The sequence below is a fragment of the Peromyscus eremicus genome, chromosome X (assembly GCF_949786415.1).
Source record: "Peromyscus eremicus chromosome X, PerEre_H2_v1, whole genome shotgun sequence".
Lineage (NCBI taxonomy): Eukaryota > Metazoa > Chordata > Mammalia > Rodentia > Cricetidae > Peromyscus > Peromyscus eremicus.
Genome location: NC_081439.1, coordinates 46,722,733 through 46,749,217, shown reverse-complemented (window position 1 = coordinate 46,749,217; position 26,485 = coordinate 46,722,733). Strand labels below are relative to the sequence as shown.

Sequence of the window (26,485 nt, the reverse complement as noted above, 5' to 3'; positions counted from 1 at the left end):
TTATCAGAGATAGAGGACTATAATATAATACTGCAGGGATTAATTCTCCAAGAAAATATGACAATCATAGTTGTGTATAGATTCAATATTCCTGTGTTAAAAATAGTTCTGAAGGGGCTGGAGAGATGGCCTAGCAGTTAAGAGCACTATATGGTCCTCCACAGCACCCAGAATTAATTCCCAGCACCCACATGACAGCTTACAACCATTTGTAACTCCAGTTCCAGGAAATCTTAAACCTTCTTTTAGCCTCTGCAGGTATCAGGGATGCATATGGTAAGAAGACATGCATGCAAGGAAGCCGCTGAGACACACACACACACACACACACACACACACACACACACACACACACATAAAATTTTAATGAAAACAAAATAGGTATAAAGACAAATCCACTTGTGTAGTTAAACATTTAAACATTATCTTATGAGTCATTGACAAGCCAAAAGGCATGAGTCCTTCTATGTACTGCTTTCTCTGCCCCTCAGATATCTTAAAGAATTTGTTTTCATTTCACTTATCTCAATCTCTTTATACAATATTGATCATAATAGACCACATCTATAAGCTTACGAAAGATACATACACACAAAGAGCAGGTTCTTCCCCATTTAATAACACACCACTGACAAATTTGAAGGAACAGAAACCATACAATGTATTTTGTAAGGCCATAAAGAAATTAATGTAGAAATTAACTACAGTATCATCATAACACCCTAAAATATTTAGATGTTGTAGAACATACTTCTAAAGAAAACACAAATCAAAGGAGTCTTTAAAGAAAAACATTAAAAGTGCTTTGAGATAAACGAAATGAATGCAAATTCATCAAAATATCTGAGTGGCAGAGAAAACAGTACTTAGTGGGAAATTCATATGAATGAATTTATGTGTTAAAAAAGAAATGGTATCTAATATAATCATGCAAAATTTCTACCATAGGTAATTATAATAAAAAGAAAATTTAAACAAATTAAAATGAACAAATGAAACTAAAATTTAATAGAGAAAACCAATAGAAACAAATTCTAACCTTTTCATAAGATTGGTGAAAGTTACAGACTTCAAGGCACATTAGAAGGAAAAAATATAAGCTATGAAAATAAAAAATACAAAGATAGGCCATAAATAATGATTGTGTGGGCATTAAAAGTATAGCGGAATTTTATGTGGGCTTTTGGATTTGAACTCAGGTGTATAAGGCAAACACTTTACTAACTGAGCTATCTTCTAAGTCTTAAAAGTCTACTGAAACAAGGAAAGTGAAAAGGTACCCAAGATATCTGAAGGAAGGATAGGGAGAAATAGGGGTCTAATTATGGAGAGTGGAGGGAGGTGAGTAGAAAAGGACGGGAAGGAGGAGAGTAAAAGAATGTTAGAAAAGTCTGAAAAAGACATAAGGAAACCTTCTTAGTTCAGATTTGCATCTCTGTGATAAAACACCATGACCAAAAACAACTTGAAGAAGAAAGGGTTTATTTTAGCTTACAGTTTCATGTCTCAGATTATCACTGAGCAAAATCAGGGCAGAAACTCAAGACAGGAATGTGAAGGAAGGAACTGATGCAGATGTCATGGAAGAATGCTACTTATAGGCTTGTTCCTCAGGCCTTGCTCAGCCTGCTTTTGTATAGTACCTATGACCACAAGCCCAGAAGTGGCACCTCCCACAGTCAGCAAGGTGCTCCCATATCAATTATAAATCATGAAAATGTACCACAGGCTCACAGGCCAATCTGTTGAGCCCACAGGCCAATCTGGTGAGGGTGTTTTCTCAATTGGCTCTCTCTCTTCCAAAATGAATCTAGCTTGCATCAGGGTGTCATAAAAATAAAGCAACTCTACACCTAAGGCTCAGGGAACATTGTTGGAAACGGGCAGAAAAAAAATATAAGAGCCAGTTTTCTGTGAGATTGTGTCTTCTAGTAATGTCAGAAGATACAACCAGATAGAGTCTCACCAGTAAGACTGATTAAGCATGAGCTGAATAAGAACAACAACAATGACATACTGAATGTTGGAAGAGGAAAGCTCATGAGACCTCAATCCCACACAAAGAGTTCCAGGCAACCAAGGAATACCAAGAGTGGGAGAAATAGTTTCCCTGGGGAAGATCACAGCAATTGATTATCCAATACTAAATGGCCAGCTCTGAAACATATGTACAAGTACCATTATACAGACTGAGCAGGTTATACATATATCTATGTAACAACATTTCTTGGAAAGAGGCCATGCATTTGAAAGAGAGCAAGGAGAGGTATATGGGAAGGTTTGGAGGGAGGAAAAGGAAAGGGGAGATGATGGAATTATATTACAATTTCAAAAACAAAATAAATGATTCTGAAGAACTAGTCAGCACAGCACATACTATTAATTATTTAACTAAAAGACCTATAACACATGTATGCTGTTGTATAAATGTACATAAAATGTTTAAATGAAATTTTTCCATCTGGGCTGACAATGTTTCTCTCAACATTTATGCACTGTCTAACAATAACTCCAACATCAGGCATGAAAAGCTGCCACAACCAGCACAGCTGTGGGGATCATGGGAACCAGAAAAAGAACTAAGTACAGGTAGACAGAGACCAAGGACTGGGTTTACTTCAAGAATGAAATTATTATTATTCCCATTGCTGTTCATATGTGATTTTTCTAACTATTGGAGATAGCACTACAAGCAGAATTTGAACAAACAGTATCTTTGACTCCTTTATTTGAGTTATTGCTTTTTTCACTTCCCTGCCCTTTTGGTCTCGTTTTTGCTGTGAAGGATGTTCACTGTAGGCTTTATTTCATTCCTACAGTTTTATGAAGTCATAGGACGACATCTGGGTCAGGGTTTGTGCTTGGGGAGTGAACTATGGACCACTTGAACCCCAACAAGAAGTCTTCTTTTGAGTTGTTAGTCAGAGTTGTCCAAGAGAGTCCTAAAATATTGTAGGCTATTTCCTTGGTTGCCCCTCAGAGGTGGAAGGTAAGTCCTTATTGCTAAAGATAGCATGCCCTTTGGGGCACAGAGTCCAGAGGATTCAAGCTGTATTGGACAAAGCCTCCTCTCTGATGGCTAACTTTCATGGTGTGAAAAGCAACTATGCAAGTTTCCAAAGGAGGAAAAATAACTGTAGGCAAGTAAGGAATGCTGAGAGCAGGAGAAACAGTCCTCCCCTGGGAAGAGTACACTGATTGGTTGTCCAATACCAAATGGTTAGCCAGGAGAACATATACATACAAACAACATTATATAAACTGAGAAAGTTATATTTATATATCTAGAAATATATACAAACACATAAGTAACAACAACAGAAAGGAAGCCATGCATTTGAAAGAGAACAAGGTGGAGGGTTTTATATATATATATATATATATATATATATATATATATATATATATATATATATATATATATATATATATTAGAGAGTTTGGAGGGAAGAAAGGGAAGAGTAAATGATGTAATTATATTCTAATCTCAAAAAAGTCATTAAGACATGAAAAATCCTAAATGAATACAGCAAAGTGAAATAGCCTATCTGAAAAAGATAACCTGCTATGGTTCCAACTTTATACAGTTATAAAAAAGACCAAATCATGGAAACAATTTTAAAAGCTTTTAATGAAGAGATTCATAATTAGTCAATGCTAAGAATAAGGGGCTATAGGGTACTCGATACTAAATGGAACATCTGCATTACCTTTCTAACAAGGCTTAGGGAACATTACAGAAGTAGTTGTGGAAAGAGCTAGAGGATGGGGAGGAGTACCTTGAAATAATACCTTCTGGAGTTGACTTAGCTGTTTCACTTATGAACTTACTAAAAGCTATGGATATGTTCATAAGAACTGTACAAGATTGGCCTGTCAGCATTATATTAAGGATAAGAGAGGAGGCTCATGAGGTCCCATCTCTATCAAGAAGCTTTTGGCAGTTAGTGGCTGCTGGAGTATAGAAAGACATTTTTCCTTCAGTAACATAGACACTATTAAGTTGACCATGACACTAGAAATAATTACACAACTTTGTCTATGCAAATAATCCGAATTAAGAGAAGTGGGTTATAAAAACAGACAAAAGAGAGCAATAAGTTAGGGACAAGGGTACCAGAGGCATAGAAAAAGGAGATAAGAGAAGGAATTATGTGTGAATATGATAAAAAACTTATTTTATATATATATATGTGTGTGTGTGTGTGTGCGTATAAAAATGTCAAAGAATAAATAATTTTTAAAAGATAAATCATTTCACAAAAAGCTAAGGTGTTCAAGAAGAAGGAAATATAAATGATTAAGTCCAGCACAAAAGACTTACTGTAGTAATATGGTTCACATGATTCCATAAAGGCAGATGTACAAATATTTTATGAGATCATAGAATACTTAAAGTGAATCATAATGTGAATGCTGCTTAATAAATATACATCAATATTAAGTCATTTATAGTAACACATATAGCTCACTAACGCAAGATGTTAACATCAAGAGATACAAAAGCAGATTAGATGTGGCAATTTCTGGTGAAAGAACATTTTGTCCAATTTTCTTAAAATATGAAACTTCTCTAAAATAGTCTATGCATAAAATAAATCTCTTCGAATTATCTATTTAGAGTGGAATTTGTTTTACTGGATCATACATGAACACATTCAGTAGGATAATTTTTTAATTTGTATTTGTGAAACTTTCATTTCTACAAAATATAAAGACATATGTCACTAGAGATTCAATTTCATCAAGTTTCTTTCTCATCATTAATAAGCAAAATATAACACAGTAAACAAACACATGGATTACTATGAAACTTTTGTATAATTCTGCTGCATTTCCTAGTGTTTGTATACATAATTATATTCTCAAAATATATTAATATAGATCTCCATATTAAAACTATTATAAACTCTAGTATAGAACATTAATGATATATTCAATTTTTCGAATATTTAAGCTCCACTCAGTAACTTCATTAATATTACTTTTTATAAATGGCAATTATGGTGGTTATAGGAGCATTTGTTCCATTGAATATTTACAGCTCTGCATCACGCATGTACAACCAGCATTTAGGAGGCTGAGGCAAAAAGACTGGAGTTGAAAGTCAATGTGAGATAAAAAGCAAGTCCCTGGGTGGCTAAGGCCATTTAGAGAGACTTTATCTAAAAGAAAAAAAAAACTGAACCAAAACTATAAAACATGTTTATAAGAAAAAAATTTACATATCCTCAAATTCAGGAAACTAGAGAATCAATATCACACTAATGAGAAACTGCTGATAAAAATAATGAAGATACATGCAAAATTGAATGCCTACAAAATAGCACTAGCGATATTTTGCAGTGGGTAGTTGTTATTACAGAGACTCCTAATTGGTCAAATTATTGAGTGCAAATAACTCTGAGTGTTCAGTTGTGAATGGGCCATTTATCTATATTAAGTTTCCTCTACCTAAGGCCTAGAGAAATTTATGAAAGAAGGGGCAGAAAGAGTGTAAGAGTTGGCAGACAGGAAGGAAAGATGAGTTCTGGACATGACATGGCTGTTGCACTTATCAACTCACCCATTTCTGGATACCTGCACAGGGCCTGCACAAGATGAAGCCAGCCAAAATTTCCACATAGATGGGGAGGGGCCCATGAAGTTCCATCCTTATTGAAGGAGCTATTTGCAATTGATGAGTTTTGAGAGAAAGTTACTCTTTTTTCTGGATGTGGTTACTTGTTGGTCACTTATGCCCCAGTATATGTCCACATAGTCACATGCCTGTGGGCAGCACTAACTGGATTAAATGTATTATTAATAACAATACATGAAAGAGGACATAAATTTGGGAGGGAGTTAGTTTGGGGAACAGTACAGAAAGTTGAAAGGAGGCTGGCTGGCTAGATATGACTAATATGCATTCTATACATGTATTAAACTTGCAAAGAATAAAAATATTGTTAAATAATAATTTATATAAATAAATGTATACATATTCCAACTAAAAATGAAATAATCAGAAAAATGATATCAGTAAACTAAAAAGACAAGAATCTTGTTTGTATAAAGGATTTACTATCAATAATGGAGTGTTATAACTACATATTATCAATATGACAATATGATAAATGAAGGAAAATGAAGAGTCTTCCCAAAGAATTTCTAGTAATAAACTGATAGGAAATTTTTTTTCTTTTTTTTCTTTTATAATTTAATTTAATTTTACGTATCATCCACGGATTCCACTGTCCTCCCTCCTCCCGCGCCCCCCTGCACCCCAATTCACCCCCCATTCCCATCTCCTCCAGGGCAAGGACGCCCCTGGGGATTCAGCTCAGCCTGGTAGATTCAGTTGAGGCAGGTCCAGTCCCCTCCTCCCTTCACCCAGGCTCAGCAAAATGTCTCAGCATAGGCCCTAGGTTCCAAAAAGCCAGCTCATGCACTAAGGACATATCCCGGTCCCACTGCCTGGGGGCCTCCCAAACAGTTCAAGCTAATTTCCCACTGCCTGGGGGCCTCCCAAACAGTTCAAGCTAATTGACTGTCTCAGTTAAACTGATAGGAATTTTAGAATTAAAAAAATTAACATCCTGTATTTCTTAAGATATAAATGAATAAAAGTAATGTCTGACAACATAGCAACATAAAAGACAACACACCTAATGTATTTACAAAACATTGCCTATAATGTGCAACTACTGATAAGAAACTTTTAAATGAACACAGTGCTTCTCATAAGAATATAGCTTCAAGACGAGGAAGGTCAGATAATTGAATTTATTATTCTATCCTCTGTACTATTGTTTAAATTTTGAGGATATTTTCATTGAAATATTTATTATATTACTCTAAATACATGAATTAAATTTAAACGACCAATATAAATGAGTTTAAAAGTCTACAGAGAAGTAAAACTTTTACTGAGAGTCTCAAACTGTGGTCCTAACCCAAAATACTATCAAAATGTGTGTACATGTGTATGTGTAATTGAAAAAGAAGTTGTGAATTTTAGAGGGAGCTGAAGAAGGGAGAAAATGACGTAAAACACATATGAAATTATAAAAAAGCTAAACTAATTAAATTAAAAAAATATACCATGAAACACTATTTCAAAATAAATTCCTAATATTGAAAGACGTCCTGAGTTATACAGCAAGTCTGACGCTATATTGGACTACATAGCTAGAAGCTGCCTCAAAATGAAAATAAAAATATAAAAACTAATATCTAATTTAAAAATTTGTAACAAGCAAACAATGTAGTGTGTTAGTGTTAACTCTGGGTTCTAGAAGCTCAGGAAGGATGAACAGGAGTTCTAGGCCAGCCTGGGCTATACAGGCATTCCCAGAAAGAATGGAGAGAAAACTTTTTTGATGACTCAGGGCTCTATCCCCAAAAGAAAATTGACCTCCTAGGGCCCTATCCATAATTTATGGTAAGGTGGTGGGCATGAATCTTAAGCTCAAAATTCCTTCATCTTCCTTCCCATTTCAGGACTCTAATGGAAATGAGGTCTTTAGTTCCCAACTCAGCTCATTCAAAAGGTATCCTAGCCCCTGAAAAATCAATAGGAAAAAAGTCTGTTTTTCCCACCTATGAACTCTCCTCCTCCTCTTTGGAACAATGGAACTGACCACCCTCGGGGTTCTATTCCAAGAACTAGAAAAGAGTGTGGGGGTTGGCAGGAAGAAGATGACTCTGACTTCTGCTTCCCCAGCCTGCAGGGACAAGGCTTTCATCTGAGAAGTGTGGCCTCTGATCAAGTAAGAGAGTCATCTAAGTATTGTTATGTGCCTTGGGGGATAATCTGAATTAAAATGATGACAACCCTAAACCTCAGTGATTCCCCTCAAACTATAATTCATCTTCCTGGAAAAGAGGTCATGCAAGTCCTACCCTACTCTTGTCTCCAGAGTTCTGGAACACGGTAGTTAGGACAAGCAGCCATTAACTTTACCAAGGCATCTCTCAGGGAATGACGTCTCAGGTGCGAGGCTGGTTGATTCAGGCAGCAGAAGGAGAATTCTTGGAACTTGCTGTGTTACAAATAAGTTCATTGTTAAGATTAGGGAGATTTCATGTTCCATAACTGGTAGGGAAGGGAGCACACACCTGTAGTGGGTAGCCATTCCAGCTTTGTTCTGGAAGTTCCAACCCCCATTGAGACTTCGGCAACTGTCACGCCTACAAGGCGGGGCCAAGGGAGGCGCCTGGGGACCCGAGATCCGGATCGGCGAACGCTCTCGTGGTTCCAGGACGCTGGATGGTGGAGGTAGACAGAGGAGAGCTCCAGAGAACACCGCTGGACTGTGATACACCTTCCCCAGACCCCGCGACCTACCTATCCCTTAATTTGTAAGTTACGCCATTAAATAAATCTCCTTTTAACTACGTGGAGTGGCCTAAATAATTTCACCAATACACACCAGAACTCTGTATGATAGCATGAGTGGATCAGGGAAGTCCCACCCTCACCCCCCAAAATGATATATTACCTCCATTTGTTTCTGATAGGATAGGGAGATGGTACTTTGTTGCTAGGGGCCTTACCTGGTAAGGACTTTGTTCATTGTGGGAATCAGATTCTTGGTAACAGCAAGGGCTCTAGAATATCTCCTCTCATGCCAGCACTAGGAGTCCTGAGGTCCCTTGAACAAAGTGGTAGCAGTAAAATGCTCTTTGAATTTTCCTGCGTGCAACTATAGATGTTTGTAGCACAAACTTCAGAGTAACAGTGACAAGTGGGTATTCAGACTTTACCAACCACGGATATATGGTTAGGAATGTAAACCATGAGCATTTTGACTCTTATTCAGGGGGCACACCCTGTTTTCTCACTCTAGGAATCCCCAACTGGGCTATCATACAACAGTCTAACAAACTCTAATTTCTTTTGCAAGGTTCTTGGGAATCAAGCTGACCTACAGAACAGGAGTCCTGACCAAGCTGAACACAAGAGCAGGAACACAGTATGTTGCCCTCCAGGAAAACAGAGAAGGAGACCTTCCTAAAAGCTAAGTATTCTTTACTTTGTGATGATATGGTGCTCACATGTTGTCATTGTATCCCTCCAGGTTCCTGCCTTGCCAGTTCTCCAACTACAGTCCTGACCTTTGTCTTTGACCCCTGCAGTCATGCCTAGGGGCCACAAGAATAAGGGCCACTCCCGTTCCAAACATCGTCGTGGTAATCAGGCACCTGAGGAGAGCCAAGGTCTCCAGGGTACTCAACCTGCTGTTCAGAGAGAATCAGCATGTCCTCCTGTTGGCCAAGCTAATTCCCCAAGCTCTTCTAATGCCTGTGCTCCTCAGGGAGCTGCATTTCCTGCCTCTCCTGATGCAGTTATGTCCTGCACAGGCTCTGATCTAGGTGCTGGGGGTCGTGATGCCCGTGCTGTTGGGGGAAGTCCACGTGCATTCCAGGTAGAAGCCATCACTCAGCCGATATGCCGAGATGCTCTTACCAAGAAGGCTAGCATGTTGGTAGAGTTCCTGCTTGAGAAGTTTAAGAAGAGTGAGCAGTTTACAGATGCTGATATGCTGAAGGTGGTCAACAAGAAATACAAAACGCAGTTTTCTGACATCCTCAGGAAATCTTCCTCCCGCATGGAAATGATCTTTGCAATGCAGTTGAAGAAAATCAATCCCAATAGTCAGTCCTATGCTGTTGTCAGCAAGCTAGGTCTCTCCACTGCTGAAATTCTAAGTGGCAAGAGGGGGTTGCCAAAGATGGGTCTCCTGATGACCGTCTTGGGTCTGATATTCACAAAAGGCAATCGTGCCACTGAGGAAGAGGTCTGGAAATTCCTGAGTGTGTTAGGAGTGTATGCAGGGAGGAAGCACTTGATCTTTGGGGAGCCCCGAAGGCTCATAACCAAAGATCTGGTTGAGCAAAATTACCTTGAGATCCACAAGATGTCTGAGGGTAAATCCCCTAGATATTATTTCCTGTGGGGTTCCCGGGCCCATGTAGAAACCAGCAAAATGAAAGTCCTGGAAGTTTGGGCTAAGATCAATGACACCATTCCTAGCTTCTTCCCTACTCCATATGAAGAAGCTCTTAAAGATCAAATGGAGAGAGCACAGCCAGGATCTCCAGTCTTGGCTTGCACAGCTGTCATGGCCAGTGCTCAACCCAGGTGCATGTCCTGCAACTCCTCCCACAAATAGGTGCAACCAAGGTTGAGCTTTCACTTTCTGTTTGAAAAGGAGTCAGCCTTCTATGTAGTGGGGGATTTATGGGTCACAGGAATAAAGCGTATATTTTCTTTTTTTTTCTGTTATACAATGAGTAAATGATTATATATATATATATATATATATATATATATATATATATATAATTGCTTTGGTGAGTTGCAGATGTTCCATTAATGGAAAATGAATTTGTTTCACAGCCTTTGTTTCTTGATGTTATGCTTGACACATTTATTATTGCATTTCAATTTTACAACCAAAGAGTTTTGTTACTTTAAAAACCAACTGAAATTTTTCCATAAATTTCTTTCTAGTATTGGATAAGGTAACATGAAATTGTAAAAGTGAGTCCCATGGAAATGTAGTGTCACACATTGGTGAAACAGATACCATGATAAATTCCTAATTGGATGTATGGTTTTGTCTGCTGTTTGTAATATCAATTGATACAAACTTGGATTTGATTACTTTACTCAATGTATGAACTAATAAATTATAATAAACTTCTTATTCACTCTTTTATTGTGTCATTATTATCTCCAATGCTTATTAGAGCATCTGTTCTTTGGACCCCCAAACCCAATTCAATCAGCATTCAAGAGGAATTTAGAGACTAGTCATAGCTACAAATAAGGAAGAGGGTGAGATATGATATGAAGACAAGTAAAAAGATAATAGAAAGAACTAGAGATCTCAAACACCAGACAAATGTAAATTATTTTATGAAGTTAGTTTGGAACATTAGGAATTTCCATTTTCAGTGCACAAAACTTCCAGTGATGCATAGTGGGTTAGGTGAAAATGTGGGGATGGTGATCAAGGTCCAAAACCTCAGGTAGCATTATCTTTCAGCAGAGAGACCAAGTCTTGAGCATTTATTTGGAACTTTAAAAGTACCAGAAGTAAGTGGCCACCTCTGATAAGAATGGAAGGAGTCTAAGTGATTGCCCTAGTGCATGTAAATACCATGCAAAAACTACACACATGATGTCCTAGGATTCTCTAACAAGTATTAGTAATACTATTCTGATAAGAGGACCAAGAAACCACTGAGCTGTCTTTCTTGGTATGGGCTGGTAGACCCATATTCTATTTTAATAAAGGGACATATTTTGTGTTTGTATGTATGCACATATGAATGTGCAAGCATGTGGTACATGCACACACACGTGTGCACTCTTGCATTGAGACCAATGAAGAACACTGAATGTCCTGTTCCATCACACTCTTTATTTTGTGAGACAGGCTCCCTCACTGAACCTGGAGCTAGGCTAGTAGACAGCAACTTCAATGAATCCTCCTATTTCTTTTTTAAAAAAATTATTTTATAATTGAATTTAATTTTACATATCAGCCACAGATTCCCCTGTCTTCCCTCCTCCAGCCTCCCCCTACCCTCCCCCCAGCTCACCCCCCATTCCCATCTCCTCCAGGGCAAGGACTCCCCTGGGGATTCAGCTCAGCCTGGTAGATTCAGTTGAGGCAGGTCCAGTCCCCTCCTCCCTACACCCAGGCTGAGTCAGGATCTGTCCTTAGTGCATGAGCTGGCTGTTTAGAACTTTGGATCCTCCTATTTCTGACTTTTCCTCTCAACAGCTATGGGATTGCAGGTGCATTTTATGCACCAAGTTTTTACATGGGTGTTGATACTTGAACTCTCACAGTTGTACAGCAAGTGTTCTTCTGACTAGGCCATATTCCCATCCTCCAAGAGGACATTATTTTTTATTATTTAATTTATTATTTATTTTACAGTCCCCCTATTCTCCCATTCCCTCCCCCAACCCACCCCTAATATACTCCTCCTCTGTTTCTGTTCAGAAAAGGGCAGACCACCCATGGGTATCAACAAAGCGTGGCATATCAAGTTTCAGTAAGACTCAGCACCTCCTCTTATGTTTAGGCTGGGCAAGGTGACCCAGTATGATTGAAATAAGTTCCTTCCTAAGAACCAGCAAAAGCATTGGAGACAGTCTCTGCTCCCATTCTTAGGAGTTCCACAAGTAGACCAAGCTACACAACTGTCACATATATGCAGAGTGCTTAGGTCAGTCCCATGAAGGTTCCCTGATCATTGGTTCAGTTTCTGTGAGTTTCCACGAGCCAGGTTAGTCTTTTTCTGTGGGTTGTCATGTGATGTCCTTGACCCCTCTGGTTCCTGCAATCCTTCTTCTCTCTCTTCCCCAAGATTCCCTGAGCTTGTCCTAATATTTCAGTGTGGGTCCCAAGAGAATATCTTAATTAGGTTATTTAGAGTATAGTTTGTCATACTCTAAGAGATGGGTTCATATTTTGGTAGTGAAGAAAGGTATGCTGTTGTTGGTTTTTTTTCTCTTTTTACTCTTTTGACTCTTTTGGGGGTCCACCACCCAGCTCCCAAATAAATACACACAGAGGTTTATTCATTCTCGGAAATGTTTGGCCTTGGCTCGACTTATTTCTAGCCAGCTTTTCTTAAATTGTCCTGTCTATCTTTTGCCTCTGGGCTTTTATCTTTCTCTATTTTGATAAGTTTTAGGCCTGCTGAAGGCCTCTCCACTTTTGCAACAAAACAGATCAGACCAAATTGGAAAGTCCAGGTTTAAGGGTTAAAGCACTCCCAGGTGATTCCCTGGCCCCGCAGAGAGGAGAAGGAGACAAGACCAGAAGAACCCCAAGTCTGTTTTGGGGAATGCAGCTTATATATCCCCTGTGGGAGTCGTCCTGAGCCTCTCTGGGGTAGGAGCTGTGTTTGGTTGGCTTTGAAGGGGCAGGTTTGGGGAGGAGCTGTGTGAGGTGGAGCTTTTACTCTAGACTCTTTGGGTATAGGGATGCCAGGGTGCCAGGGTGCCAGGGGTTGAGGTGGAGCTCCCATCCAAACATTCCAGACTTTTTGGGTATAGGAACACCCATTCAAGTCTGACTAATTCCTGTGGGCATGGGGTGATGTGGGGAAGAGGAGTCGGAATTGGTGAGCTCACATTCAGCAGGAGGTGTGAGTGGAGGAGCATCTGGTTAATTGTCATCCTGGAGACCTGAGGAAGCAAAGAAGGCAAGTTTGTAGGAAAAAAAATAGATCATTAACATCTGCCCTTTTTGTACTGTAAAGATGAATGTATAGAGCAGAAGAGCAGATAGGCCCTTTAGTGGGACATATTGGAAAACCGGAGGGTGGAGGGTCCCAGCTGTTGGATAGACCATGTATCCTGAATAGGTGCCCGTTTGAGCCTGGAGAGATGGTATCAGCATGGATATCCCAGGAACTTGGCAGCCGAGGGGTTGGTGAGGATCACAGTATAAGGTCCTGTCCATCAGGGCTCAAGAGACTTAGGAGCTAGCTCTTTGAGGAGTAGTCTGTCCCCTGGGGAGAGTGGGGCAGGCTCAGGGGCAGCTGGGTTTGTTGGTGTTGGGGCAGGGAGATAGCTGTCAGCATGTGAATGGAGAAGGGACCTCAGAAGGGAGAGGTAGGGGAGGTACCTGGCCAGTGGGGGAGTTTGGGCTGGGAGGTGGTGATTGAGGAGGAAGGGCCTTCAGTAAAGGAGCTCAAAAGGGCTCAAACCTGTAGGAGAGCATGGGGTGGCCCTGAGGCAGGTAAGGGCAATGGGGAGAAGGGAGGGCCAAGATAACCTGAGTTCAATGGAGAGCTTGGTGAGCTGTTGTTTGATGAGTCCATTGGCCTTCTCAACCTTTCCTGAGGATAAAGGTGTCAACCATAGTTAGGAGGTAATGGAGTTCTTTAGGTATGGGCATGTGAATGAAGTCTACCTGACAATCCTCACCTGGTTGATGTCCTCAAAGGTGGTACAGAGGCTGACATATCTGGAGGGCCCCTGTGGATGGACCTGTGAAATACTCAGGAGAGTGTATGGTGGCCAAGGTGAGTATGGCCCCAAAAAGGCTGAGCACATTATGACCAAGCAGGGGTGCAGGACAATTAGGTCACCTTGGAAAAATACAGGGAAGTGTCAGGGTCTTAAGTGGGAAGGAAGGGATCCTGTCCACTCCTGTGACAAAAAAATTGGTGAGGGAACTGTAGGACCTGAATGAGATGTCAAAACAGAATAGGTAGCCCCATGTCCAAAAGAAAGTCAATGGACTTACCTGTTATCTACACTGTCACCCTAGTCTCCGAGAGGGCAATGGGAGTCAGCAGGTCTAGGCCGCGTCAGTTCTCTGCCAGCTTTAGGAGTTCTTAGTTGCCAGAGTTGGTGAGGCTGGACCTCCATGGCATGGCATAGAGGACGAGCCTGCATGGGGGCATTCTGATTTCCAGTGCCCAGGCTGTTGGCAGACAGGGCATGGCCTCCTAGGCGGCTGGGGGTCAGGGCAATACTATGGCCAGTGGCCCTGTTTTCTGCATTTGAAGCCAGTTTTTGGCAGAGTTGACTTGGCCTGAGCTCCAGTGAGATGGAGCCTCATATCCGACTTCCCTTGTACCCCTTTGTGGGGGCCCTGGTGGCCTCAGAGAAGCTGCTAAGGCTTGGGCTTGGAGCATATTCTGTTGCAGCCTTGTCTGTCGGGTTGACTCGGCTGTCATTCTAGAGCATTACAAACTTTAGAAGCCATTTTCACCAATTCCTGTAGGGGAGTTTGCGGATCTTCCTCAGCCTTTTTTAATTTTTTGTAATATCTGGTGCTGACTGAGAAATGAAATGGGCGGGAAGGCAGGAGTCTGGCGAGACTGAGTAGGGGGAAGCAGTGGGGGGAGGGGAGGACAGGAAGGAGGGTAAGGAGGAGGAATTTGGTCTTAGATTTGTGGCCCTGAGGAGGGAGTTGGGTAGGTAGAGTTTGGGGGAAGTGCAGGAGGGGTCAGTGTCTCCAGCAGTGAATGGGCTGGTGCTGTGAGACATTGGCCACATTGGCCATTGCAGGGAGCGTGGAAGCAGAACCCAAAAACCATAGGGCAGTTCTGTAGCCCTATTTCGAATAAATTTTGTAAAAGACCCTGCAGGGTGTTTGGGGATCAGGTTTTGAATGGCAAGTGCCATTTCTCAAGTCTATGCTGGAGACCTGAAGCCTAGCACAATGCATCCATTGTGGTAAGTTTTGGGTAAAAAAACCAGGGGTGTGTGGGAAATTCCCTTCAACAGAACATCTTCTGGAGAAGGAGTCCCATGTAACAAAAGCAGCCCTTTGCTCTGGAAAGGGTCAGGTGGAGCGGAGGCAGCTCTCCACACCAGAAAGGGTCAGGTGGAGCAGAGGCAGCCCTGTGCTCCAGAATGGGTTAGTGGCCTAGCATGGCTGCATCTCTGGCAGGACACCCCCCAAAACGAAGAGGCCCTGGGCCTCCTAGGCAATGACTTGAAAAGGAAACTTACCTAGCCAGGAGCTGATCTCTGTCTGGCAGAGAGCAGGTATGGGGGAGAAGAGTGTTTTCCTACCACGTGGCCCTGGGCCAGTGAAGAAAAAATCAACCCCCCCCACCTTGGTGGGACCTCCAGATGATAAGTTTTAGGCCTGCTGAAGGCCTCTCTACTATTGCAACAAACCAAATCAGACCAAATTGGAAAGCTCAGGTTTAATGGGTTATGTGCTCCCTGGTGATTCCCTGGCTCCACAGAGAGGAGAAGGGGATGAGACCAAAAGAACCAGGAGTCTGTTTTGGGGGATGCTGCTTATATACCCCCTATGGGAGTCATCCTGAGCCTCTCTGGAGGAGGAGCTGTGCTTGGTGGGCTCTGAAGGGGCAGGTTTGTGGAGGGGCTGTGTGAGGTGGAGCTCCCATTCAAACATATTTCTATATTCCTTTCTTCTTTTTCCATGGCTTGCTGTGTAGTTGGGTGGCTGGCCCCTGATGTTCTCCTCCTTCTTTTCTCATTCTTTCTTTTTCTCATCCCGTATTTCTCCTATTTATTCCTCTGCCTGCCAACCTCACCTATCCTTTCCTGCCAACCTCTTGGCCTTTCAGCTCTTTATTAGAACAATCAGATGTTTTAGACAGGCAAAGTAACACAGCTTCACAGAGTTAAACAAATGCAGCATAAAATAATGCAACACATTGTTACATCATTAAAACAAATGCTTCACAGCATAAACGAATGTGACACATCTTAAAATATTGTTCTACAACAGTATACAAAAGTGTTTTGAATAGAAACACTAAGGAGAAAGTTGGATGCCCTTAGTAAGAAATAAGAACTTGAAATACCAATAGCTGAGAAAGAACAAGTTCAGCTACAAATATCCAGATATATTTAATATCATTGTTTAATTGGGAAACATACTTGGTTTCACTTAGAGTAAAACTGATCTATGACTGATCTATGTCCCAGACTTGTGTGCTGCAGTCCACTCTAGTGGCAGAAAAGGAGAGTCATAGGAAGATAGGAAATTGAAAATAATTCTAGGAACCATGGACAGATAATTCATATTCTATTTAGGGACACACCTGTCACTAGGCAGGAAGGTATTGTCAGGCACCTGGGCACATAGCAACCCACAGGTGCCACACATAGGTGGGTACAGTCATGTATACAAATAGGCACACCACACAGACCACATCCAGGTAGCCATGCAGGCCTATGAACAGACGCACAGAGCCAAGATGGAAAACGTGAAAGCTAACGAATCTAGCCTCAAGGCCTTATTTATACAAGAGCCACACAAAAGTGACATTCTTCCAAAATAGTTAGATAACATCCCTTTTTACTTTGGGGTTTCAAGGATGTCTAGTGTCAGTCATTATTGACTGACTCATGGTTCCCTGAACACCTGCTTTTAGCCAGGTTTTTTAGCTGATTAATACTGGAAATCTATATCATCACCACATTGTCTGAACATAAACTGTCTGTAAAGCCTTGGGTGCCCTGCAACTTGTATATTCTCTAATAGAGCTTAAAATAGAATTCTGTAAAGGAATTTTTTTTTTACAATCCTAGGTGAAAATAATCACAGCAATAACTGCTATTGACTAAAGACACAATTTTTGCCACGATTTACATCCATTCATACCTAAATCCTACCTGGCAGGCCTTATCAGGCTCACTCTGCTATAAAATAACTTATTACTTTCTGAAGTTTGCAAGATTGGTACCGTTGGATTAACTGCATTCTCTGAATTTCTCTCTACATTGTTGTTCTCTTCCAAGCCTGGGGCAGACCTTGTATCATTTATTAATTGTCTACCTATTACCTCAAAATGTCTTTCTGTTGCTAAATACAAGACTTCAAGCCAGAAATGATCATTTTCAATACACAGTCCAAAGAATAAGCAATGAAAATGGTTGAATAATTTTGAATTATGAATAGAACATTAAAACATGAGGTTTGTGAGTTTGAGACCAACCTGAGATACATAGTGAGTTTGAGACCTGCCTGGGGCCATACACCATCTCAAAACGAAGAGTACCTACTTGAAAGTATCACTGGCAACAAAATTAATGCGAGTAAAATTCAAAGATTAAGGACTGAAAGATCATAAGATTCATCCTTTGTCCTGTAGAAATTATACATATTTACATAGAAGTTGCATAAGTACCTAAGCCTTGCTGATTATCATGTTGTGCTTGACAGCACAGTATCTGTCCTGAGATCTTTATTTTTGCTTCCTCTTCTACATCTTACATTGCTACTGAGACTCAGCCTATTCCCGGCAAGATCTTCAGAGGCTAAATGACTAAGAATTTGAAGTGAAGTAGCATTTTGCTGGATGCTTGCCAAGGAATATATAATACCAATAAGAAGACTCACATAAATAAGAACCAAAGAGATAAATATATCATAGCAAACAGAATCATAGAGAAAGTAGCCTAGGTTTTCTCTCAGATCCATAAGACTGAGGAAGGACTGTGAGGACATTACACCAACTAATTGTCAGGAGTCTCGAGAGCACGAGTCACAATAAAGCATTATGTGTAGAGAGCTGTTTCACTTAAATATTGCATTTTGTTCCTCATAAATGTAATTTAAATAAATAGTTTTATCTCCTAAAAGTTAAGCTGAATTGTGGAAATGAAAGATCCAAGAGTGCAGAATAGTGCTCAATAAGGCAAAGTTGTTTACTGGATACTATGCTACAAGTTAAATGAGAGCAAGATCGAGTATATTATACAGCAAGGTAGGGTGACTATGACAACACAAATGTACTGTCATCTGAAAAATATGGAAAAAGGATATTGAATGTTTTCACAATGAACAAGTGTTTGAGGATATATATTCACTCAGATTTAAACAATTCACAGTGTTCACAGAGAGTAAAACATCCTATGGTATCACATAATTGTGCGAAAGCTCTTATTTTATGTATCAGTTACAAGCAAATGTTATCAATATAAAAGAAGAGACAAAGGGCTTGCAAGGAGTGAATGCTAAAGTCCTGAGTAAGTACTAAGAGCACATCCTTGACCATAAAAAATACCAGGTAGCCTGAAACACTTAGAAAACTGCAAACAGATGTAGACCCATATGGGATTTCTTAAAAAATGAAATCATCAAATTTGCAGATAAATGGACAGAATTGGAAAATTTTATACTGAACATGGTAACCCAGACTCAGCAAGACAAACACTGCATGATATCTATTATTTGTGAATCCTAGCTCTTAATCTTCATTTTTAGGATTTTAATTTACTATTATTATTATTATTATTATTATTATTATTATTATTTAGTTATTCTTATTTAATTTTTAATATAATATATTTTGATCACATTTACCCCTTCTCCAATTCCTCCCAGATCCTCCTCACTTCCATACCCACCCAACTTTATGTTCTCTTTCTATCTCCTTCAAATACACAGGAAACAAGAACAAGAAACACAAAAAGTGAAAATCAAAATAAACAAACAAAAGACTAATAAGACTAAAAATGCCAAAAAAATGAACAAAATCTACACAAAAATACCATTGAGTTCATTGTGTGTTGGCAGACTACTCTAAGACATGGACCTGCTCGGGAAGGTCCATACAATGACACTCCATTGGAGAAAACTGATTTTCTCTTTGCCATCAAGCATCCATTGCAGATAGCTTCTTGGTTAGAGGTAAAATCATTTGTCCACTTACCCGTCTCAGTGCTTGGACCTTGTCTGAACTGAACCTGTGCAGGTCTTGTGACTGCTGCTACAGCCTCTGAGAATTAATATGTATACCAATTTTGTTGTGTCTGAAAGACACTGTTTTCTTCAGAGTCATTCATTGTTTCTGGCTGCTACAACATTTCCCATTCCTTTCCTATATAGATCTCTGAGCGTTGAGGAGAGGGCTTTGATAAAAACATCCCATTTAGGACTGAGTAATCCAAAGTCTCTCACTCTCTATGCCCTGTCCAGTTGTGGGTCTCTGTATTAATTCCCATCTACAATAATAAGCAGCTCCTCTGATATGGGTTGAATGAGGTACTGATCTATGGGTATAGCAATATGACATTAGGATTCATGTTACTGCTATATTGCTTTAGCCAAATAATGGTAGTGGGTTTTGTGTAGGTCCATATCCTATCTACTCCCTGGTTCTTGGCTACTTTAACAGTGTCAGGAATGGGTTCTTTCTCATAGAATGGGCCTTAAGTCCAATCTAAAAGTGAATGGTTATTCTTGTAACATTTGAGCCCCTCTTGTACCAGTATTTCTTGCAGATAGGTCACTGCTGTAGGTACCAGGGTTTGTAGCTGGGTGATATTGATGATTACCTTTCTCCTCTGGTAGCATGCCGAGTACCTTCCAGTATCATGTAAAGTACCTCCCAGTATCATGAATGCTAGTCAGTAGAGGTGAAGCTTTTAATTAAGCACCAGTTCAATTTCTCCATGTTTCATGATATAAGTAAGTGGTATCTCCACTGGTCTTGGTCACTTTGGTCTTGGTCACATAGCTTATGATGTTTGCTGGCTTCCATAGAACCCCTTTATTCAATGACTTAACAAAATGTAGCTGATTCTTGGCACTGGGTGTCTTACTTGGTGGCATAAGATGTCTAATTGGAGCATTATCCCCTATTTTTTTGTGACTCTATATTCCTTTCATATTATATACATATTTTAGGAAGCTTATACAGTAGTAGGTTTTCATATAGTTTTTAAATGTCTTTGAGTGTTAATTGTTCCTCCCCATATTCCTTCCATTTTCTCTCCCAGCTTCTCCCTGTTTAATCTCAATATTCTATATTACTCTTTGTCTCTCCATAACAATATATTCTATTTCCCCTTCCTTGGAAGATTCTCTCCTCCCTGTAGCCCTGTACTAGGTACCAAACCTCTGGGGTTATTCAGGTTACAGCACACATATTGAAAGCTTAAAAGATAACATCCATACTTAGAAAAAAACATACAATATTTGTTTTGGGCATCTACATTGCCTCACTTAGGTTGATCATTTCTAGTGCTATCCATTTTTCTATGAATTTAATAATTTAATTTTTCTTAACATGTGAATAATATTCCATTCTGCAAACATACCACATTTTCATTATCCATTAATCAGTTAATGGATGTTTCCAATCATCTGGGATGTTTCCAAAATCTGGATATTATGAGTACAACAGTAATGAACATAGATAAGCAAATGTCTCTGTAGTAGGATGTAGAGGCCTTTGAGTATTATCTCAAGAGTGGTATAGCTGGGTCTTATGGTAGATCTATTCCTAGCTTGCTAAAGAACAAGCACAGTGATTTCTGAAGTGGCTGTACAGGTTTGTACTTTTACTAACAATGAATTAGCATTTCTCTGCATCCTTGCTAGCATGTGCTACCATGTTTTATTAATCTTGGCTACTCTGACTGTGATAAGAAGAAATCTCAAAGTAGTTTGATTTGCATTTCCTTGGTAGCTAAGGATGTAGAACATTTCTTTCAGTGTTTATTAGTTATCTGTGTTTTATCTTTTGAGAACTTTCTGCTTAGTTCTGTATTTTTCATTCAAAATTTTTTTTCATTCTGCATACCAACCACAGTTCCCCCTCTTTCCCCTATAAAATGCTAAGCTAAAAGCTATAATATGTAGCCAGCAGACCTAGTCCAGACACATGCTGGCTCTGTGCTTGCTGTTTCACTATATGTCAACTCATATACACTTTTCTTATTTGATTCAGAGGGTCTTGTTCTCCTGGTGTCCTCCATCCCCTCTGGATCTTACATGTTTTCCATCTCCTCTTTCTTGGTGTTCTCTGAGCTCTGAGAGATGTAATGTCTCTGCATCTGTTTCCACCTGTTGCTGGCAAAGCTTTTCTGATGATGACTGGATTAGGCACTGATCTATGAGTGTAGCACAATATCATTGTTGTCATTTTATGATACTTTTTTAGGACCACTGGTGTTTGGGAGGTTGTGTGGAAACCTAGTGCAGTAGAAACTTTCTGGGATGTGTGAAGGTGATCCTAATGCCTAATGAGGACTCCTAGTAACGGGGGATGCAGAGTCTCGACAAGCTATCTCTTGTTGCCAGTTGAGGCTTCCAGTGGTGGGACTTGGATACACTTAATTGAGTTGTTGGACCAGGGGTGTCTCATGGAAATCCCCAAACAACTCAGGCTGTTTCTCAGACAAAGGTTTGCTCTCCACGAACTGACAGTATAGCCCCAAAGGTGAGGACAACACCCACAAAACTCATTGAACATGGAGAAGTTGAGCTGGTGCCTATATGGAACCTTCACACCCATGTTATAGTCTCCTTGGTGCAGGAAGGTACTTTTCAGGCTACTGAAAAAGAAACGTGGACACCATCCCAGCCACAAAACCATTGTCCTACATTCTGTCCTGCCTGCAAAATATACTAGGGCAAAGTTGGCACAGAATTTGTGGGAGTAACTAATTAATGTCTGATTTTACTTAAGTCCCATTCCATGAGATGGAACCCGTATTTGACCCTGGCAGGGTAACTAAGAACCAGAAACTAGATAGACCAGAGACTTAGGGTAAAACCAAACACTACTGATCTAACAACAACACAACAAAAATGACAACAAAACAGTAGTCCCATTTAAAATGAAACTATGTACACCAGACCTTGGTACATATATGTTTCAGACAGTAATATCTTCTTGGTTAAGTATTATCTTGAATAGAATGTCATGTTCCCCTTTATTTCTTCTGAACTTTTTAATTAAAGTCTATTTTGCCAGGTATGAGCATAGTGATGTCTGCTTTCTACCTGGTCTCATTTGATTAGAGTACTTTTGTTCATCCTTTTACTTAAGGTGGTGTCTATCTTGAAAACAAAGATGTTTTATAGGCAGCAGATAGATAAATTTAGGTTTTGATCCATTCAGCCAGTTTGTGTCTTTTGATTGGGGAATTGAGGACATTGATATCTAAAGGTATTGTTGTGTTAATTATGGTCATCATGTTGTTGTTTTTGCTGCTGTTTTGTGGTTTCAGTGGTATTTTATGTTTTAATAATTATGGCTTCATATTTCTTTCCACAGTCTCTCTGCTATACTAGTTCCTCTCTTCAGCTTGAAATAATGATTCCTATAATATAATTAGGTTTATTTTGTTGGATATAAATTGTTTAGTCTTTTTATGTTGTGAAAATTTTCTCTTTCTTCTTCAAACCTTTCAGACAGTTTTGCTAGGTATTATTTTAGGTTTGCTTTCATAGTCTTTTAGGGCTTGAAATACCTTGATCAAGAATCTTCTGGCTTTCAGACTTTCCATTGACAAATCTGTTGTTATTGTAATAGGTTTTCCTTTGTACTTGACTTGTGTTTTTTGTCTTGCAGCTTTCAATACTCTATGTTTGTTAAATACACTTAATGTTTTTAAATTTTGCATGCTGTGGAGATTTTCTTTTTTGGTCTTGTCTGTTTTGTGTTCTTTGTGCTTATTGTATTTGTATGAGTGTGTTTTTTCTTAGTTTGGAAGTTTTCTTTTAATGATCTTTTTGATGATGTGCTCTTGTTATTGATGGGATTCTTCTTCCTCACTTACACTTATAATTCAAGGATTTTTTTTCATTGTGTCTTACATTTCGTGTTTGATTCTTTTGTGTGATTTTTTAAAATTATGTTCCTTGCTCATTTGGTCTAGATCTTCTGTTTTATTTCAAGAGCTGATATCCTGTCTTCTGCTTGACTCCTTCTACTTATAAGGCTTTCCTTTGAGTCTTCTAGTTGGGCTGTTGGGTTTTTCAATTCCATCTTCATTTCAGCTTGAGTCTTCTTCATTTTTCTATCTCTGTTTGAATTCTGTTCTCAAGTCTTGTTTGAATTTTCTTGGGCATTACTCAGGTATTTATTTTCTTTTAGCACTTTCTCCTTGATTTCATTGAGCTATTTCATTGAATTCTTTTTAAACTCCTTGGAATCTTTGTTGAAGTTTGTGATTGTTCTTTTAAATTCTGTGTCCTGTCCATCATCTAGATAACTCTCATTGGTAAGTATTTCTGTTAGACTGTTACATTTTAGAGAGCAGATAATTGCTTGATCTTTTATATTGTTGTGGAGATAGTTGGGTCTAGAGGTTGGAAATGTCTTTGGTGAAATGAAATCATGTGGACATAGGGAACTGGGTGTGCTTCCTGCTCCAAGGTGGACTGTGGGAGTAGATAGATCTGGGTGGAAAGGTTGGATATGATATGAGAGAGTCATATAGTTTCACAGATAGATTTGCAACATCCTGGCTCAAGCTTAGAGTTGGTTTTTAGTGATGGCAGGGAAGGCCATATTAGGTTGCTGAAATGGTTGTGAGACCCAGGTTGAATCTAGTGGGTTAAGGAAAGTGTGTGGAGAAGGATGCGGTATTCACCAGGCTTGATCTTGGAGGTGGACTAGGGCAGTCTGAGTAGGGGAAGGCAGAGTGGAGATGGTGCAAAGAGACCTATGTATCAATGCATAAAGGGCAGGTCCTGATTGAAGCATAGATAGTGGCTTCAGCATTGGAGGAGGACTAGGCCAGGGCACTCACTAGGGGATCTGGGCTAGATCCAATAGGTTGAGGAAATATGAGAAACTTGGTTGTAGGGGGCAATCATTAGGATAGACCCTGGAGGATAACCTTAAATAGTTCATTTCAACTCAAAGTTTATAATTTATCATGAAGGGAAGTCTGAGAAGGAACTCACTGAGGAGGAACCTGGAGGCAGAAACTGAAGTAGAGGCCATGGAATACTGCTTACTGAGTTACTCCCCCTGGCTTTCTCGGCCTGAGTTTTTTATGCAACTTAGGACCACAGTGGGCTGGGATCCTCTATGGCAATCTAATCATGAGATTTCCTCACAGACTTGCCTACAGGCCAAACTCATAGAGGCGTTTCCTCAAATGAGATTGTCTTTCTAGATGAGATGAATCTAGTTTGTGTTATTCTTAGTTACTGTTCTATTGCTCCAAAGAGACACCATGTCCAAGGCAACTTATAAAAAAAAATGAAACATTTAATTGGGGCTTGCTTTTGTTTCAGAGGGTTAGTCTGTGATAAGCATAATCAGCACGACGGCATACATGCATGGCACTGGAGCAGTAGCTGAGAAGAGAGCTTGCATCCTGACCCACAAGCAGGAGTCAGAGAGAGAGAGAGAGAGAGAGAGAGAGAGAGAGAGAGAGAGAGAGAGAGAGAGAGAGAGAGCGCAATATTGGGCCTAGTGTGGGCTTTTGAAATCTCAAAGCCTACTCCCAGTTGTAGCATGAATCTTAAAAGGTCTTAATATAAACAAACCCAGAGCCAGATATTGGGTTAAATGCTGGAAGATCAGAGAAACAGAACAAGCCACAGCTTCCTCACCTCGGCAGTTCCTCAGCTGATCCTGTTTACTCAGTCTGGAAGCCTCTGAGTCCTCATATCCGAATGGATTTCAGCTGAACTGCTGCTCAAAGCCTAAAAGCTTAACCAGCCAAATACTTCTAGTTTCTGGACTTCACGCCTTATATACCTTTCTACTTTCTGTCATCACTCCCTGGGATTAAAGGCTCGCTTTCTGGGATTAAAGGCGTGAGTCACCATGCTTGGCTGTATCCTTGAACACACAGAGATCTAGGTAGATCTCTGCCTCTGGAAAGCTAGGATTAAAGGCATGTGCTACCACTGCCTATCCTCCATGTTTAATACTGTGGTTGTTCTATTCTGTGACCCCAGATAAGTTTATTAGCATGCACAATATTTTGGGGAACACAATACCACCACACCTAGGGATAAACCTTCTCCACCAAAGCCACACCTCCTAATATTTCCTAAACAGCTTACCAACTGGGAAACAAATATTAAAATACATGAGCCTATGAGGTCCATTCTAATTTAAACTGCCACATGCCTTGTTTACCAATAATAATAATAGTAATAATAATAATAATAACTAGGATACCCTATAATAACAACAATGACCAGCTTGGGAAGATATTCCTAATGATGTCCCTACTGGGGTAACCAACAGTTAGTTCATTTGACTTAAAGCCTGCATATTAGGAGAGAATTCGTGCTTGATTCTATAAACCTAGCCAGATACTTGTGGCTGAAGAAGTCACATACCTTAGGGGTGAACCTACTAGTATCATTTGTTTCTAAACTAGTATAATTTCTAACTGTATTTTAAAAATGTATCCTTATACCCACAGGTAAGTGTAACTTTCACCCCTCTTTAAAGAATCTTTATTTTTGCAGTAAATGGAGACAACTACAGAGAACCATAAGTTTTCAAAGTGCAGATAATAAGTAGCTATGGGTTTCTCCAACTCACTGTAGATGAACAGTCTCATTAAGTAAGAAACACAGAGCCAATTGCAGAGTTAAAAGCCCAAGAGGTCAAAGCAGTATCTGAGAGCTGAGTTTATTCTTCATTGCCGCTGCTGTCCTTCCTCCCAGCAAGTGTGCTACTTCCTGTGTATCTGTCTTTTTATAGACTTTCTGTTCTGCCTTCTCATTGGTTGTAAACCCAACCACATGACCTCCTCATCACTGCCCATCTATATAAACCTCCAGGTCTTCTATGGTTGGTATTGAGATTAAAGGCATGTGTCTCCATGCTGGTGGTATCCTTGAACATACAGAGATCTGCCTGTCATGTGATCAGGATTAAGGGTGTGTGCTACCACTGCCAGACTTCTGCTATGGCTTGCTATTAGCTCTGACCTCCAGGCAACTTTATTTATTAACATTTGAATAAAATCACATTTCAGTACAAATAAAATATCACCATAACTCACTTGGTAAATCAACAACACAACCCTTGTAACAAAGGCTAGGGGATGTAGCTAGAGTTTTCCTGCCTGGCCCACAATCAGGACAAATCTCTCTCACCCGCCAGTCCCGTAGCCGCTCAGACCTGACCAAGTAAACACAGAGACTTATATTGCTTACAAACTGTATGGCCATACCAGGATTCTTGCTAACTGTTCTTACATCTTAAACTAATCCATTTCTATAAATCTATACCTTGCCATGTGGCTTGTGACTTACTG

At 39.8% G+C, this 26,485-nt stretch overlaps 1 protein-coding gene across 2 annotated transcripts; it reads left to right on the top strand.

The window, feature by feature from the left end:
* The first annotated feature begins 7,673 nt into the window (after window positions 1-7,673).
* On the top strand, window positions 7,674-10,285 carry LOC131899218 (melanoma-associated antigen B4-like). Of its 2 annotated transcripts, none has more exons than XM_059250634.1 (2): window positions 7,674-7,751; window positions 9,063-10,285. In XM_059250634.1, exon 2 carries the CDS (start codon window positions 9,123-9,125, stop codon window positions 10,155-10,157), a length of 1,035 nt encoding a protein of 344 aa, XP_059106617.1. In that variant the 5' UTR covers window positions 7,674-7,751; window positions 9,063-9,122; the 3' UTR covers window positions 10,158-10,285. The 2 variants fall into 2 exon arrangements, with proteins under 2 accessions (XP_059106617.1, XP_059106616.1); XM_059250633.1 differs by lacking the exon at window positions 7,674-7,751 and adding an exon at window positions 8,910-8,957.
* Window positions 10,286-26,485: the final 16,200 nt, after the last annotated feature.

Excerpts from the sequence above, each read along its gene's own strand:
- LOC131899218 (XM_059250634.1), top strand. The coding sequence starts at position 9,123 with ATGCCTAGGGGCCACAAGAATAAGGGCCACTCCCGTTCCAAACATCGT.